Here is a 17,285-nt window from a genome sequence, read left to right on the forward strand (position 1 = left end):
AAGAAAAAGAAAGGTTGCCCTAGCAGCGGTGTAGGTTGATGAAAAGGTGAGAGTCGAGACTGGCTAGAAACAAGGCAGGAGGTAGATGGCAAGAAATGCAAGAGCCATAGGACAGGGGGCAGGGAAAGGGATGGGGAAGAGGTTAAAGAATACAGAATCACCAGGATTGAATGCCAAGTGCCAGGATATGGGATGTTAAGAGGGAAGGATTCAAGATAATGGCCAAGGTTCAGGTTTGGGCAACTGGGTGGATAACGTGGTTATTATTTACAGGGATAGAGAGCAGGGGATGAAGAATAGCTTTGGGGGTGGCAGGGGTGGGGGGAGGGCGGATTACAAATTCAACTGTAGACAAATTACCTGTGAAGTGCCTGGGGCACCTGGATAAAGGTCAGGGTTAGATAGAGAGATCTGGAAGTTACTAGAATATAAGAAAGTGATACCTAAACCCTAGAAGTGAACACCTAGAGAGAGCAAGAGGAAAAGGCCAAGGAAAGAGCCCCGGGGGAACACTAGGATTTAAGGGAAGTGTGCAGAAGAGGCCTGGAGGACAGGGAATGCAAGTTTCCCAGGCTGCTTTTCTACATACAGAAGCCCAGCACAAGGTTTAGGCATAACACTTAAAAGCATAATTTAAAATCACTTTCTTTAATATACAAGAAACACACGAGACACAAATAAAGCCTAAGAAAGTGCTCGGTCCCCCGAGTTGGTAGTTTAGGGGGAGTGGAAGACAACGAGCCTTTCCAGTCTCCCAGGGAAAGAAGGGGCTGTGAGGACACAACATCACCAGGGTCCTGGTGAACCCGGTGCTGGGGCCACGCACGGCCTAGTTCTCCACCAAGTTTGGAAAGTGCTGATTTTCCTTGTCCTGGTCCTGGCCCTGCTCCCACACTCGGCCTCCGGTTTCCAGAAGTCGTCCAGTTCCCAGAATGGCCCCTTCCTTTAGTGCCCTAGCATTTTCACTCAGGGGAGGAGGCCGCTTACCCTGCCAAAAGCAGTGTGTGAGTTGGAGGAGGGAGGGGGGTTGTTCAGGACAGGGAAGATTGGGTAGAAAGGACTCCCACCCTCTACCTCTCTATCCTGGGGTTCCTAGTAACAGCTTTCACCCTCTCTCCTTTTACCTGTCGTGGTGTCAGAGTTCCGGGGGAGTTGTCATCCTGTAGGATGGTGAGGGGAGATCTCCCTAGTACCTTGCCATTTCCTTTCCGTCTATTGTGCTTAGAACCTAGGGTGGGTAAGGAGTTAAAGCCAAAACCCAAATTAGGGGTTTACAGTTTATTCCTCCTACACTCATCCGTGGACATTATCCCAATTTCTCTTCCCTATCCTTGCCCTTAGGTTCTGTACCTGAAGATCGGGGAGTCTCAGGGTCTCTTAAGGGCTTGTCTGAGCCCTGGCTGGCCGTGGGGGGTTGTGAGGGCTGTCCTGCTTCCTCCTTGGAGGACACCTGCTTGGAGGGGAGCTCAGTCTGGCTCCAGAGTGGCATCTGGTCCTCAAGGGAAAACTGGGTGCCCAGAGGCAAGTTCAATTCGGAAGGTGAAGTTGCCTCTAGGGGCAGAACAAGTTCTGGAGGAAGATTCAATTTGGAGGCTTCTTTCTCAAAGACTTCATTCAGCTGTTTCGCCAGTGGGCTTGGGGGCTCTAAACAGAAGTCAAGTGAGATAGTGACCCTATGATACAAATCATTCAGCAAGAAGAATACATACAGGAACTTTAGGACTCAGGCTCTAGTGGGTGAGGGATTGATTGGGAAGAGAGAAATCGAGGGAGAACATGTTGAGAGAAGAGTGAGATTGGCTCAATCAAAAGAATGGAGGCTCCTTTGAGCAGGAGCTCTGGGAAAATGGCTTCATTGGCCCAACCCAAGGGTGCTAGGTGACAGCCTTACCAAAATTCCCTGGGCCCACCATTTACCTCCGCTGCTGGTCTTCATAGGTGTCCGTGCAATGCCAAGGGTAGGAGAGCGGGGATCTGAGTCTTGGGCCTCATTAGGACACTCCAACTGCTCCCCTGCTGGTAGGGTTGGCTGTGGAGAGCTCTCCACCTGGCAGAACCAAAAGCTAAAACAAGTCTGGACCCCGACTCTTCTTCCCTCCCAGGTCTCTAGCCCCAGGCTGATATTCCAGGCAGGTATTGCCAGGGCCCTCAGGCATTCAGCCTACCCCAACCGGATTAAGAAAGTGGAAAATAAGGTGTCAAATTAGAGGGAGGAGGAGGGTGTGAGGGCTTTCTCAGAATCAGGTTAGGCAGAGGCCCAAGAATTCAGACTCTGCCCCCGTCCCTCCCCGCCTCTCCGCCCCAGAGTACCTGGATGGGAGTGCGCAAGATGCCGGCACTAGGTGAACGGGGGTCCGCCACTCGAGCCAGAAGCTTGTTGTGCGGCGGAGGCCGCGCCGGAGTGACCGGGGAGCTCTTGGCTGAGCCCATCTCAACCAGGAGAAAGAAGGTGGGGCGGGGCCCGGCCCGGGGCGAGGAGGGGACGCCTGTGAGAAATGACTCAGGTCTCAGCCATTACCGCGACCGCGACCGCGTCCGATCTCTTGCCTCCAGACCACCCGATCTTCCCTGCTCCCAGCTCAGGAACCTCCCCGCCGCTGGGCCAGAGGCCTCTGTGGAAACAACGACTGTTGCAGCTGACAAGCCAGCTCCTTGTGAGCCTGCTGGGCCCTCTAACTTATTAATTTATTCCAATCACTTACCGGGCCCCAATTCCTCTTTGGGATGCACAGAAGCTCGAGCCTCAACTCCCGACGCCGAGTTTCAAACCTCCCGCCACGCCCCCTGCCTTGACCCTATTGGTTGAGCCGACGCAGACGCCAATAGGCCCCCTATATGAGACCCGCCTCCTGTGAGGAGGCCATTGGGCTCGGAGGACGTCTGTCATGAGGACAGTGGGGCCAATGAGCAGCGGCCTGGCTTGCTCAGGGGTGACACCTCCCCGAATACGCGACTTTTGTTCCACCACCGGCTGCGAGTTGTCCATCGTGAGACTCTGAGGAGTGCCAGTCTTCGGTTTTCAGACCTCCAGTTTCAGAACCAAATTATTTTATTTAAAAAATAGAATCATGAATTATGACGCTATTATGTACATAACTGGCTGGCGCTGTAGTTATGAAGGTTTTTCTGAGGCGAGATGGTAATCCGTATTGGTCGACGGAGTTATCAATCACTCGACACTAACCCTCTCAAACTCCGCCTCATTGGACAGCCCCTTTTCAAATAAAAAGACTACAACTGCCCTTCTATTTTCCGATTGGACAAGACCCAGGAAAGTTTCTGGGATTGATTGGTTTAAACAACCGTCAGTTTCTGCTCTGATAGAAGGCACGCGAAAGGACTGTAAGGGTCCCAGAGTACAAGCGTCCAAAACTCCCGGACCCACCTCGCTGCTCTACATGCGCTCTGCCCTGGAAGAGTGGGATTGGTTCTTCCGACCATCGGTTGCATTAGAAGCGCTTTTCATTGGCGTTACTCAAGAGTAGGGCAGAGGGCGGAGCACTAGTAGGCAGGCTGCGTCCAACTGCCATTCTCGCGCGTCCTCCTTTTAGCGCATGCACCTAACGAGTAGTGCTCATTGGACGGCCAGACTAGGGGGTGGGGGACTGGGAACGGTGGGAGCCGCTGTGTGTGGAGGAGCTGCTGCCGGTGTCATGGCGGAGCTGAGTGAGGAGGCGCTGCTGTCAGTATTACCGACGATCCGGGTTCCTAAGGCTGGAGACCGGGTCCACAAAGACGAGTGCGCCTTCTCCTTCGACACACCGGTAAGCCCATTCCCCACGCCCGCAGCGAGCACGACTTCCTTCCATCGCCCTGGTCATTCTGCCGGGGCCTGCAAGGCTTGGGCTACCGCCTCCCTGCGATGCACCATGGGACTTGTAGTCTCCCACGCTCCTCCCTGCCGTTGCTTTTAATTAGCTGGCGCTGTCGTGTGACTACCGCTCCCGGAAGCCTCCGCGTCCGCCCCACCCGTTCCCCGTCTCGTGGAGCACTGTGGGGATCGTAGTCGCTCACTCCCCTCATTGCCGTTCCAAGGTAGAGGCGCATCCCTCTCGCTGGACTACATCCCCCAAGTGGACCCCTGCGAAAGCCTGGGAGTTGGCCTTGCCTGCCGCGCGCGGCTCTCCGGGTTTTGTAGTCTCGTGTGGGAGGGATGGGGCGACCCTGCACTGTTCTGGGCCGGGGTTTGGGTTGGAGGGTGGGGATTGCAGTTCCTGGGCGCCTAGTAGTCTGGAAGTGACCATGAAGAAGGGCGGTTCTGAGAAAGGCCGACTTAGACTCCACCCATGGTTAATGTGGACAGGGGGCGGGGAGGTGGGTCATTGGTGGTAGGGAGGAGAGGAAAGAAGGGAGGAAAGCTCTAGTCGTTTCTCCTTTGAGGTGAACTATGGCCGCAGCCCCCCTTTTCCCGCCCATCACAGAGAGTACAGGGAACCCTTTTAAAAGTATTCCCAGGGAGACGGTGTCTTTCGTGGAGGATACTAAGACCCTTTTCCCATCCCGCTCCCACTCTTGACTGGTTAGACAAAGCCTCCACCCACACCATGCTTCACGTTTTGTAGGCTCCACCCGGAACCTCCCTTCCTGCAGTTCTGCCTTCCTGTGTCACCGTCAAGCAGAGACTAGCCTTTGGCCTGGCCAGAGCCTGAGCTGAGAAGGCAACAGCAGCCTGGTTGGGATCCGCCCCCCTTACCACCCCTCCCGTCAAGCGGTCGCTGGGCCCTGCCCAGGGTGTTCAGCCAGACCAGCTCGTGGCAGGGAAAACTGCAAGTCAGAGTGGAAAGGCTTCATTAATGCATCGCCAGTGCTGAGTATAGCAGCATGATCTAAGGCCCAGTTCAGGATCATCACTGTGATTTGTGGTTTGCTTGGTTTGCTAGGCTTTGATCTGGGCCTCAGACAATGTGCTGCTTCTCTGGAGTCTGGCTTTGGCAGAGCCAAAAGAGGACTGACTGCTCAGAGCAGAGCTCCAGGGCTCCCAAGACTTGGGGAAACCCAGCATTTTTATTTCCAGCAGAGGAGTTTGGTTACTGCAGAGCTCCTGCATGCCATCTAGTTCATCAAGTGCATGGCTTGGTCCTGTCTTTCTCAGGAGAGAAAGGTTTCTCTTAATTACCAACAGATGGTAGAAGTCAGTGGCTCCCTCTTCACACTCCTGTCTGCCTCTCCTTAGGAAGTGCTTCCAAATGGTGTTTTTGTAAGCTTATTATACTTTGCTTCTTTTATCCCAAGTCAAGAGATCTCCAATGTGGCCTTGTTGCTTTCCTGACCAACTTCCAGCATGTTTGATTACCTTCAAATTCAATTTATGGTAGAAAGCTTGTTTGACCCCTGTGATGAAAAATGCTCCATTTGCCCATGAACATTGTAATCCACACTGTTCTAGGGAGTGGTACAGAGCAATCTATGGGACCAAGAACTGCCTTAGACGGTGCCCTATTTTTCATATCGCAGCAGAGAATTTTTCAAGGCCACTGAGGCGTTTATTCGAGGAAGAAGATGCCTGTCGTTGTTTGGATCTGAAAGAAGACTGTTGTTTTCTCCAGTTACCTCCTCTACCTTATCCATCACTATTCACAAAGACACTGGGAGACTTGCTCAGTGTTCGAGAAGCTCATCCTCCCTCCTTAGCTGTGATTTAGGGTGGACCCTTCTCTCCCTGTTTTCTCCCTGCGTTATATGTGTTTGAGTTGTCTCAGCAGGTATTGCTAGATTATTCTAGAGAGGGATTGGCTTTGAGGTTGGCAGTTGATGGACTTCAGTGCGGGATTTAGTTATTGGTCAGAGGGGAGGCAGCAGGGCAGTGCCTGGAGAATGCTGGTCTTCGTGTCCCTGCTGAACCAGGTCCAGGTATAACAGTGAGCCCCAGACAAGGCACTGTTAGCCTGGCTCCAGGCTTTAGCAGGAGAGGAGGGAGAGGACTCAGCATGGACCAGGATTTGACGACCTAGTAGAATGTTGTAAAGGAGAAGTCTGGTCTTCCTGGCAGGCTCAGGAGCTGGGTGTATTGTTCAGGTGCTAGAATCTTTGCTCCTCCAGTCTGGAAAGTTTTCTGAATCCTGGAGATTAGGCAGGGTTTGTTGTGTGTGGGGAGTAGGTTCAGTGTCTGACATGCAGGTCTTTCCTCTCCCGGGAAAGGACCCTTTTTCCCTCTGAATGTAAGCACTGGCCCTGGAAGTCCATGGTATTTGATTCCCATTGGCCTCGTAAAGGGAGTTCTCTGCAATTGATTGGAAGGCTCCAAAGCCCAAAGAAGGAGCGAGAAGGAAGAGGAATGGTGACTGACAGGTGTTGCTTAGCTCCTGGTGTCCTTGTTGGTTGGTATCAAAGTCATAGGAGAATGGGGAGAATCTTAGCCATGTACCAGGTCCCAAAAGGCTAAATGACTTGCCAACAGCCACATGGTGGTAGAGAACAGAGCCTTTCTTGTGGAAACCAGTTTCTGACCCCAGGTCTTGGTTTCCCCACCTAGCCAGGCTTCATCCTCCCTGTGTCTCCTCCCCTACCTGTTGCACTGCAGGAGTCTGAGGGTGGCCTCTACATCTGCATGAACACATTCCTGGGCTTTGGGAAACAGTATGTGGAGAGACATTTCAACAAGACGGGCCAGCGCGTCTACCTGCACCTCCGGAGGACCCGGCGCCCGGTAGGCATGGAGCTGGGGGCAAGGCCCGGGGACTTTCAGGCACATCCCACTGGTCTTCATTTTGAATCTGTCTCTTCTGTTCTGACCTCCCAGAGGCCGCATTTCCCCCTCTTGCCTGTTTCTGTTGGTATCATTAAAACTTAGCACACATGTTTTATTTAGCTTCACTCCCTTCTGAAATTAACCCACCCTGTCCTGTCCATCTTCCCCATTTGTCCCTTCCCTGGCACTCACTGCTGATCCTGCCCTTCTTGCCTCGTTGCAGAAAGAGGAGGACACCACAGCAGGCACTGGAGACCCCCCCCGAAAGAAGCCCACCCGGCTGGCTATTGGTGAGCACCATTTCAGCCCTGTTCTTCCCGAGCTGGTCTTTCCTGGCCTCAGAGGCACTCGAAAGGCCCCCAAAGAATGGGCCTGACCAGTGGCCCTAGAGCTCTGGAGGGGACAAAACGAGATGCCGTTTGGGAGGAGGGACATTTACCCGTGGTGGCTGTTCTACCCTCCTCCTTCTTCCCTGCCTCACCAGGTGTTGAAGGCGGGTTTGACCTCAGCGAGGAGAAGTATGAATATGATGAGGATGTGAAGATTGTTATTTTGCCGGATTACCTGGAGATTGCCCGAGATGGGTTGGGGGGACTGCCTGACATTGTCAGAGACCGGGTACGAATGCTTTCCTGCCCTGCCGGGGACTCTGGGGCAGGCAGGTCCAGAGCAGTGACGTCTTGGGCAAGCACTGAGAAAGCTGGAGACTGAGGGGCTAGAGGGACTAGAGGGCGGGGGTTGGGTCCCGTCTCTGACCCTCTGCTTCCCCCAGGTGACCAGTGCGGTGGAGGCCCTACTGTCAGCCGACTCGGCCTCCCGCAAGCAGGAGGTGCAGGCCTGGGATGGGGAAGTACGGCAGGTGTCTAAGCATGCCTTCAACCTCAAGCAGCTGGACAACCCTGCTCGAATCCCTCCCTGGTGAGGCCTGGCCCCTCCACCTTGGGGCACCACCCCCAGAGCAGGGGCAAAGAGGCCACCCTCCTGGGGGATCTGGTGGGAGAGAGCATCGGGAGCAGGCTAAGGAGGGGGGCGCTGAGGGAGATGAACTCAGCCAGGGGCCGTCCAGAGGAGAGGAGCAGAGAGAGCTCTCACACTGGAAAGGCCAATCCCATATATCCCCCTCCCCATAGTTCAGCATATTTTCTTCTTCCTGGTTAGCGGCTGGAAGTGTTCCAAGTGTGACATGAGAGAGAACCTGTGGCTCAACCTGACAGACGGCTCCATTCTCTGTGGCCGCCGCTACTTCGATGGCAGTGGGGGCAACAACCACGCCGTGGAACACTACAGAGAGACCAACTACCCGCTGGCCGTCAAGCTGGGCACCATCACACCTGATGGAGCCGGTACTCCCTCCCCTCCTCCGGCCGCCTCCACGCTAGAGTGGGCTTTAACCGTTACTCGGGGAGCACGGGAATACCTCCTCTTGATAAACAATGAGAATGTTGCAGACGAGACTAGAGCTTCAGCTAAACCCCCCAAATACGAGTCCCCCCTCCTTAGAGGTTACCAAGATAATCTGTGTAGTGAGTATCCTTCCCAAACCATCTGACCCCAGCACCTTATCCTGGGGGTGGGCCCCCAAGAAACGCCAGCCCTTGGCCTCTTTTCACCCCGTCTTCCCTGACAGCCAGTCTCAGAAGGGCTTGTGACCTCACCAATAGTCAGGGAGCCAAGAGGGTTACCCTTACAGGCTCATCCTTCTGTCCCACCAGCGCTCCACCCCCCCCCCCCTCCCAACCCCGGGGCAAGGAGTGGGACTGGTGGTCAGGCCAGAGCCACCGCTTCTGACGATACCCCTGCCTCCTGCCCTAGATGTGTACTCCTATGATGAGGATGACATGGTCCTGGACCCCAACCTGGCTGAGCACCTGTCCCACTTCGGCATCGACATGCTGAAGATGCAGAAGGTGAGACCCCTTGCAGCTTCAGACTCTTCTCGTCCCTGCCCGCCAGGCCCTGCCTCGCCTGAGGCTGAAGCAGCGCATTGGAGCGAGCTGCCACGGTTATCCCGGTCCCCAACACATGTGGGCTTCCTTTGAAAAGGTTTCTAGAATCCATTATTCATTCATCGACCACTACTGAGTACTTGCTCTGTGCTAGTCACTGCGTGAATAAGACAGGTGTGGCCTTTCAGGGACTTACACTCTAGATGGAAAGGCAGATATTAATCACATGCTCAGGCACATGAGTGAATGAACACAAACCGAAGGGCGCTGTGAAAGAGACCGAGAGGGTGCTGCAGTAGCTTATGGCAGGAAGACCTGGAGCGGAGACCTGAAGGGTGAGAAGGGGCAGCTTCGGAATGGAAAAAAAACACTTCAAGTGGAGGGACTCGCATTCATTTCTTCCTCTCCCCCAGGCAGAGGCCTGACCACTAAACTGCCTCCGGGACAATCGCTCAAGGCCTTCTGGAACTTGGACTGGAAATAGCTAGTGCGTCTTCCATGTTAGAGGCCATAATTGAACACATTCTGAGCTCCAGCAGGGTAGCGTCCCGGACCCTGTGAAGGATCAGTGTAAAAAATTCAGGGCTGAGTGTCTCGCCCTGTCTGAAGCGTCCCTTCCCTTGCAGACGGACAAGACCATGACTGAGTTGGAGATAGATATGAACCAGCGGATTGGCGAATGGGAGCTGATCCAGGAGTCGAGTGTGCCACTGAAGCCCCTGTTTGGGCCTGGCTACACGGGCATCCGGAACCTGGGTAACAGCTGCTACCTCAACTCCGTGGTCCAGGTCCTCTTCAGCATCCCCGACTTCCAGAGGAAGTGAGTGGTGCCCTCTCCCCATGACTGGCCCCTTGGCCCTGTACCCCTGACTCCACAGCTCTCCTCCTGGACACCAGCCTCTAGGCACACTCCTCCTTCAGCCACCCTCAGTACCTCTGTGTGCTAGCTCCGTCTTTGTTCCTGTTATACTGTGGCTAGCGCTCTCCCATTAGTTCTAGAACCACCCCACTGTCACCCAGCCACACAAGCCCCACTGGGAGCAGAACACCAAATCCTGGGGCTCTCCCTGGCTTCCTGACTACTCAAGGGTGAGGTGGTGGTCTTTACTTGAGGCCAGTGACATCAGATGAGTACCTGACATGGACATGTAGCACTTGGGGGAGGGGAGGGCTTGGGTCACTAAGGTACCAAAACGGCAGATTCTGAGCATAAGTGAGCCTGCTTTCTAATTGAGAAGGACTTGATGCACATGTGAAAACTTAGCAATGTGGTGACACGTTCTGTTCCAGGCAACTTTCTCCCTTCCCCTGGCTCACTCCTGGGGAGGAGGCCGGGGGGGAAAAAATGCATCAGGGTACACTGCATGCTGGCATAGTTGAGAAGGGGAGGAAGGGCAGGTTGCTGGAAAGAAATGGACTCCCGTGTTTTAACCACATGACTCCCTACTCTGAAGGTTGCTTGTTCCCCCAATCTAATAGATAATAGTCCCCTTTTCCTTGGAACCCATGCCAGAGCACCTCCAATTATCCTTCTCTTGGCTCTTAGGTATGTGGACAAGCTGGAGAAGATCTTCCAGAATGCCCCGACGGACCCTACCCAGGACTTCAGCACCCAGGTGTATGTAGCCAGGTCCTGTGTACAGCCTCGCAGCCTGTATGCCTTCGTTCTCCTCCATGACCACCTGGAGTGGGCAGCAGTTCAGGACGTTTGCCTCTGGCCATGCTGTCTGCCCTGAGTTGGGTTCCTGGGGAATCTCAGGTTTTTCACGTTCTAGAGAGTTGTCTGAGGTCTATATGCCGGGGTTGAGTTGGGGAGGAAAAGGCACAGATAGATGTCAGACGATCAACAGTTGACTGAAGCTTAAGTGGTTCTCTTGGATGTCAATGCAGGGCCAAACTGGGCCATGGCCTTCTCTCGGGAGAATATTCCAAGCCAGCACCGGAGTCAGGCGATGGGGAGCAGGTGCCAGAACAAAAGGTGAGTCTGGGACTCTATCCCTTTCAGGCTCTGGAATTATGGGGAAACTGAGGTCTGGGAGATGTCTAAAGAAGGCCCCTTGGTGGCCTACTTGAGCCCCAGCTGAATCGCTGCCCTGGCTGTGCCTAGGAAGTTCAAGATGGCATTGCCCCTCGGATGTTCAAGGCCCTCATTGGCAAGGGTCACCCCGAGTTCTCCACCAACCGGCAGCAGGATGCCCAGGAGTTCTTTCTTCACCTTATCAACATGGTGGAGGTAAGGGCCGGGAAGATGGCAAGGCAGGGCACTCCATGGTCCCTCCATCTGCCCGTGGTTCTCTCCCTTCTGCCTCCTGCTCATTCTTTCCTGTCAGCCCCCACCAGCCCCACCCCTGGAACCTGGCGGCGGGCATGCACTGGGCCTTCCCTGTGAGTAGCAGTTGCCCCTGGGGAGGACAGTAATGCCAAGCAGTGATCCTTACACTGGATGGGCTTGCGGCCTAATGAAGGATGCACCCAAGAAACTGATAGGGAGATGCCTATTGCTTATAAAGAAAAATACCAGCGTGTTCCACCACGGTCTCCCAGTGCCATGAAGACACCAGAGTCGGAGAGGGGGAGCTAATTAGGGAAGGATTCTACTCTTGAGTCCCTAGAGCCTCCTAGTGGTAGACTCCCTTCTGCTCCTCTCTCTCTCTCCCTGAGCCCTAGTGACCCTTTCAGGCCCCCATCTCATTCCCTGGCCGCCCAGACCTCCCCACCCTGCCTCTTTCCCATAGAGGAATTGCCGGAGCTCTGAAAATCCTAACGAAGTGTTCCGCTTCTTGGTGGAGGAAAAGATCAAGTGCCTGGCCACAGAGAAGGTGAAGTACACCCAGCGAGTGGACTACATCATGCAGCTGCCTGTGCCCATGGACGCGGCCCTTAACAAAGGCAGGTTGCCCTCAGTGAGGCCTGGGTGCAGTGGGGCTCCAGGGTGTAGGAGTGCTTGGGCCCCTTAATGGGAGCGGAGCCCACAGTATGCCCTGCTCCCCCAGCTGGAGGGCCGAAGCTGGGGCATCTCGGGGAGGTAGGATCACCTTTGCTTGTCAGACCTGTGCTGGGGAAGAGAGGCAAGATCGTATGTGGATGTGTGTCAGGTGGATTTGGGGAGAGTGGAGGAGCCCAAGTAGTCACGGACAGAGAGCCAGTCTGGCAGGGCTAAGGAGGGAAAGAGGCAGTGCCCTCTGAAGGGTTCACCTGTCAATTCTGTCCCCAGAGGAGCTTCTGGAGTATGAGGAAAAGAAGCGGCAAGCCGAAGAGGAGAAGCTGCCACTACCAGAACTGGTTCGGGCCCAGGTGCCCTTCAGCTCCTGCCTGGAGGCCTATGGGGCCCCTGAGCAGGTGGACGACTTTTGGAGCACCGCCCTGCAGGCCAAATCAGTAGCCGTCAAGTAAGTCTAGTTGGTCTGCGCCCAAGGTTTTGGGCCAATGTCAGGGTAATCCCAAAGACTCTGTCTGCCTCTCTCCCATCCTTCTGTCCCTTTGTGGTTGGATTCTCAGAGCTAGCATCAGTTGGGGCTGGTAATCTGGCCCTGAGGGAATCAAGAGGCCCTGGCAGGAGTAGACTCGGATGATGGACCATATTACCTTGTCCTGCCCCTGCCGGAGGCTCCCTCTTCTCTTGTGGTATGGGGTCACATTTTAGTGCACCTTTTGTCCACTCAGTCAGGGTGAAAGCACGTAGTGTCCGTTGTGGACAGAATTTGGGTTTCTAGCAAATGGACTTAGTTTGGGCCCAATTGTGTCATGAGCATAAGCTTGGGATCTGAAGGAGTGCTTTGGTTCCAAGGGATTTCAGCCATTCCCCACTCCACCCCACCCCCCACCCCCTACCCTTTGACAGGCCCCTGGCTTCTGCTGCTCCTTGTCTGCAGATGCTCTGATGCCTGCCAAGGGCAAGATAAGAATGTGGAGTATCTTCTGGGCATCAGGGCTTCTACTGGGGAGAGGCTGAACCTCAGGGTGGGGGTTTCAGGAGAGGAGGACTTTGGGATTCTTTGGGTACTAGGACATTCTCTCTTCCCCAGGACCACACGATTTGCCTCTTTCCCTGACTATCTGGTCATCCAGATCAAGAAGTTCACCTTCGGCTTGGACTGGGTGCCCAAGAAACTGGGTATGGTGGCTGGGACGAATGAGGGAGGTGAAGCAGAAAATGCTAGAAAAAGAAGGGACCTTAACATGTATAAACGAGTGTTTCTCCAACTTTCCTCTGAAGGAGGAAAACATTACCCTAAGTGTTTCAAGATAAGGCACGTTTGAAAAGCGTAGACTAAAACTATGAAAGCACTTGATTGTCATAGCAGTGATTTCCAACTCAAAGCGATTTTCGTAGTTTTACGTTTACACTTGGGAAGATGTTGTCATTTAGATAATCTTGAAACAGTTCTCATGAGTCTTACAGCCCCTGCCGACTTGGAGAGCTGCTAATTGAACTTCATTTCCTTAGATCAGTTGAGCCTGCAGAGGTAGGAAGTCTTCCTGTTGTACATGTGGGAAGCCCCTATCCTTGTCCATAGCTCATGTGTGGTAGATCTAGGACTAGAATCCAGGTCTCCGGATTCCCAGGCCCACCATTGTATTACACCAGGACCCCTAAGACTTGTGCTGCTCTGAGCAGCAACTTATTACAGAGCAGGGCCAAGGTATGGGGCAGGGCTTTGAGATTCCCAAAGTGCTTTTTCAGGGAGGGCCCCAGGGAGCTGCTGAAGTGACCCTTTTCCTGCCATGCCAATTACAGATGTGTCCATCGAGATGCCCGAGGAACTAGACATCTCCCAGTTGAGGGGTACAGGGCTGCAGCCTGGAGAGGAGGAGCTGCCTGACATTGCCCCACCCCTGGTCACTCCGGATGAGCCCAAAGGTAGCCTTGGTTTCTATGGCAACGAAGACGAAGACTCCTTCTGCTCCCCTCACTTCTCCTCTCCGACATGTTAGTGACTCTTCTTCCTGCCTGTCTCTCTCCTTTGCCGATGGGGGTCTTCTCTGCCTGCCTCCCCTTGACCCTGTCCTTCGTATTTTCTCCTGTCCTCCCTTTCCAATTTCCCCTGCCCTCTTTTGATGGATGTGAGGACTGAGTAGAGTGCTCCCAGCCACATTGTCTGTGTGGACTGCAGCAGCACTGGCTAACTGCCTCTCTACTTCGTTACCTCATTGCTTGGGGTGGGGCGAGGCATCATACTCCAGAAATAGGGCCCATTCTGTGAGAAACGGCAAGATCTCCATGGGAGATCTTTAGCCTCAGTTCTGTATCTTCAGTACTGCTGGACCCATGTTATGTCATGCTGTCATTTAGGTTCTGGAGTAAGGTGCCACCCCGTGGAAGAAAAATGCATGGAACGGGGGCGGGGGGGAGGGGAGGAGTGGTGGTTGGGAGAGGGCCGGGGGACTGCACTTCGGGAGGGAGAAGGAACAGATCGTGGCCCAAGGAGTCGGGTCACCGTCTTGCTTCTGCCCCCAACAGCACCCATGTTGGACGAGTCCGTCATTATCCAGCTGGTGGAGATGGGCTTCCCTATGGACGCCTGCCGCAAAGCTGTCTACTACACAGGCAACAGTGGGGCTGAGGCCGCCATGAACTGGGTCATGTCACACATGGACGATCCAGGTAGGCGGGGGTGGGTAGCAGGGCGGAACAGGGCCACCGTCCTCCCCCACACACTTCAACCCCTTCAACCCCCGCAGATTTCGCAAACCCCCTCATCCTGCCTGGCTCCAGCGGGCCTGGCTCCACCAGTGCGGCAGCTGACCCCCCGCCGGAAGACTGCGTGAGCACCATCGTCTCCATGGGCTTCTCCCGGGACCAGGCCCTGAAAGCTCTTCGGGCCACGGTATGGGCTGTCCCCCGGCTGAGGACTGGGGGGCCTGTGGGAAAGAAGGGGGTGCGGGTGAGGTTCCATCTTTTGTCAACAAGACCGAGGGCAACCGGTGTGGTATGGCCAGGGCTGAGGCACCACCCTTTGGTGGCCGTGGTGAAGGAGCTGAGCCGTTCACTGGTGCTTTTCTTGCCCCGAACTTGTTGGAAAGAGCAATGCTTCCCTCCTTTCCAAGAACAATAGTTTAGAAAGGGCTGTGGACTGGATCTTCAGTCACATTGATGACCTGGATGCAGAAGCCGCCATGGACATCTCGGAGGGCCGCTCGGCTGCTGACTCCATCTCCGAGTCTGTACCAGTGGGACCTAAAGTCCGGGATGGCCCTGGAAGTGAGTGTCCTTGGGAAACAGGCCAGTGGAATCTAGCCAGTCAGCTACCAGATCCTCATTCCAAGGCAACTCTGGTGGGGGCGGGGGGCGGGTGGGGGGGGCAGAAGCTTCTTTCTGCTGACATGGCTTCTGAAGGGGGGATTCTGGGAGTTGGAGACAGACTTGTGACTCAGTACATGCCCCACCTTCCCTGAAACTTGCGTCCTGAGTTTGAGCTGTTGGATGTACCTTTGGATGTCGCTCAAGGATTCCTCTCAGTGTCTTCTCTGCACCCCCCTTCTCTAGAGTATCAGCTCTTTGCCTTCATCAGCCACATGGGCACCTCTACCATGTGTGGTCACTATGTCTGCCACATCAAGAAGGAAGGCAGGTGAGGGGCTGGCCGTGTACCTTCCAAACTGGGGAGCGGTGGTGAGAATGAGTGGGAGCATCCTTGGAGCCCTTAGAATATTTGCAGGAGAAGGCAAAGGCCTGCTGAGTGGGGGGCACAGATACACCACACATTTTTAGAATGTTTGACAGCAGGGATCGGCAAACTACAGCCCAAGTGCTGCATCTGGCCACCTGCTTTTGTAAATAAAGGGTTTATTTTTATTTTTAAGTTTTATTTTTGAGAGAGAGAGAGAGAGTGTGCATGAGCAGGGGGAGGGGCAGAGAGAGAGGGAGAGAGAGAATCCCAAGCAGGCTCTGTGCTGTCAGTGCAGAGCTGGACACGGGACTCCAACTCATGAACTGTGAGATCATGACCTGAGCCGAAATCAAGAGTCAGACGCTTAACTGACTGAGCCACCCAGGAGCCCCAGAAATAAAGTTTTAATGAACATAACCGCACTTAACTCACATATGTATCATTTGTGGCTGTTTTCATGCTGCAACAGGAGAATTGAGTCATTGTGTCGGAGACCGGATGGCCTCCAAAACCTAAACTATTTACTGTGCAGCCCTTTAGAGAAAAAGTTTGTGGACCTGACGGGGGCCTGGCAGGACTGGGTGGGGGTGGCTGTAGAGATACTGGAGGATTTGAAGGCTTGGAGTAGGGAATGAGAACGGGATGCCCCCTTCAGGCAGGTAGCAGCTAGACTGTAGGTTGTGGGGGCCCAGGCTGAGAATGTTGGGAACCTGTGCTCCAGAATCAGCAGGACCAAGACCAGGGGCTATGTCAGAGACTAAGCTGATGCAGAGTGGATGCCCTGTGTGTTCATCCTTCTCCTCCCTCCCCTGCTTCCCCAGATGGGTGATCTACAATGACCAGAAAGTGTGTGCCTCTGAGAAGCCGCCCAAGGACCTGGGCTACATCTACTTCTACCAGAGAGTGGCCAGCTAAGAGCCTGCCCTGACCCCTTACCACTGAGGACAGGGGACAGACCATCTGGCATGCGGGACAGGGGCTGAGGAATGGACTTCAGCCCCACCCCTGCTCTGTTCCCTTTTTCTTTTTGTCCTCAGCAGCAGGGAAGAAGCTAGAGGCCATAGGAGAATGGCCAGGCAAAGCGGGGGACACTCCAGAGACTTTGGGGATAGGGCAGGAAGGGGATGGGAGGGGCTGGCCACCTGTCAGTGAGGAGACTTTGTTGCTTTCCCCGCCCCTTGAACCCACAGTGCTCTGCTTCTCTGTGTAATCCTGCCGGCCCCTGGTGTGGAGGGGGGCTTGTTTGTGTGTGCGCGTGGGTGTAGCTTTGTGCAGCCTCTTCCACAGGAGGGGGCGCCTGTGCCTCCCCTCCCCCTTTGTGTTTGCTCCCTGTGTGGTCAGGCAAGGAGGGCTGGGAGGGAAATGGGGATCCCCCTCGCCCTCCCGCCCGTCTTTCCCCCACCCTGTCTCTTCCCTGCCCTTCTCTGGAAAATGCCAAAATACACGATGTGAATAAAAGTACAATGGCTAAGTTGTGTCCTGTTTGATACCTTAAGGGAGATTAGCAGGTGAGTGGGTCTGCCAGGTTCCCCCCCGACCCCACGCACACTCTCCTGCCCCTTGCCGCCTCCGTTGGCACTTCTCAACTTTTCACTAGTTCTAGAACTCTTGGGAAATTGGGTGTGAGACGAGGTGAAGTGAGCACTAGGGCAAAAGAAGACGGCGGAGGGGTGGGGGCTGTCAGAGCAAAGATGGGGGGTGAAGAGCCCCGCTTTCCTTCCGGCGGTCTCCCTGGGAGGGGGCCCAAGTGGGTATTTCCCAAGTGTCCCAGATCCGCTAGGCCCTGCGGTGTGTTGGGTTGGCCAGCTGGAGCAGAGAGTGGGACACCCAGAGGAGGAGGGGTGGGGGGGTTCTGAACTGCTTCCCTCTTAGCGGCCCAGTTTTTTAGGCAATGTGGGCGGTCCTTCCCCCTCTGACAGGGGAAGGGAGGGCTTTTTCTCAGAGTTGGAGAGGTGCCCCTCACAGCCTCCTCCGTCCAGCGAGCAATGTGATCTCAGGCCACCTCTGGCCCTCTGGGAGACTGTAGTCGTGAAGCGGGGG

At 54.7% G+C, this 17,285-nt stretch overlaps 2 protein-coding genes across 6 annotated transcripts; one reads left to right on the forward strand and one right to left on the reverse strand.

Annotated features, from left to right (window-relative positions):
• Nucleotides 1–629: 629 nt before the first annotated feature.
• CDCA3 (cell division cycle associated 3) lies at nucleotides 630–3,498 on the reverse strand. 3 transcript variants are annotated; one of them, XM_007089594.3, is made up of 6 exons: nucleotides 3,386–3,498; nucleotides 2,311–2,486; nucleotides 1,918–2,047; nucleotides 1,351–1,644; nucleotides 1,125–1,228; nucleotides 630–988 (listed from the first exon to the last, which is right to left on the reverse strand). In XM_007089594.3, exons 2-6 carry the CDS (start codon nucleotides 2,428–2,430, stop codon nucleotides 830–832), a joined length of 807 nt encoding a protein of 268 aa, XP_007089656.1. In that variant the 5' UTR covers nucleotides 2,431–2,486; nucleotides 3,386–3,498; the 3' UTR covers nucleotides 630–829. The 3 variants fall into 3 exon arrangements, with proteins under 3 accessions (XP_007089656.1, XP_015396319.1, XP_007089654.1); XM_015540833.2 differs by having other exon boundaries at nucleotides 2,311–2,612; XM_007089592.3 differs by lacking the exon at nucleotides 3,386–3,498 and adding an exon at nucleotides 2,703–3,365.
• A 56-nt stretch (nucleotides 3,499–3,554) lies between these two features.
• USP5 (ubiquitin specific peptidase 5) lies at nucleotides 3,555–16,716 on the forward strand. Of its 3 annotated transcripts, none has more exons than XM_042991678.1 (20): nucleotides 3,555–3,764; nucleotides 6,521–6,646; nucleotides 6,912–6,978; nucleotides 7,173–7,306; nucleotides 7,461–7,606; nucleotides 7,847–8,031; nucleotides 8,501–8,595; nucleotides 9,261–9,454; nucleotides 10,181–10,252; nucleotides 10,525–10,612; nucleotides 10,742–10,867; nucleotides 11,370–11,523; nucleotides 11,849–12,023; nucleotides 12,660–12,748; nucleotides 13,373–13,564; nucleotides 14,096–14,239; nucleotides 14,317–14,462; nucleotides 14,683–14,836; nucleotides 15,122–15,206; nucleotides 16,067–16,716. In XM_042991678.1, the coding sequence occupies exons 1-20, from the start codon at nucleotides 3,555–3,557 to the stop codon at nucleotides 16,158–16,160; spliced, it is 2,676 nt and encodes an 891-aa protein (XP_042847612.1). In that variant the 3' UTR covers nucleotides 16,161–16,716. The 3 variants fall into 3 exon arrangements, with proteins under 3 accessions (XP_042847612.1, XP_042847613.1, XP_042847614.1); XM_042991679.1 differs by having other exon boundaries at nucleotides 13,373–13,495; XM_042991680.1 differs by lacking the exon at nucleotides 3,555–3,764 and adding an exon at nucleotides 4,206–4,289.
• Nucleotides 16,717–17,285: the final 569 nt, after the last annotated feature.

This window comes from Panthera tigris, chromosome B4 (assembly GCF_018350195.1).
Source record: "Panthera tigris isolate Pti1 chromosome B4, P.tigris_Pti1_mat1.1, whole genome shotgun sequence".
Lineage (NCBI taxonomy): Eukaryota > Metazoa > Chordata > Mammalia > Carnivora > Felidae > Panthera > Panthera tigris.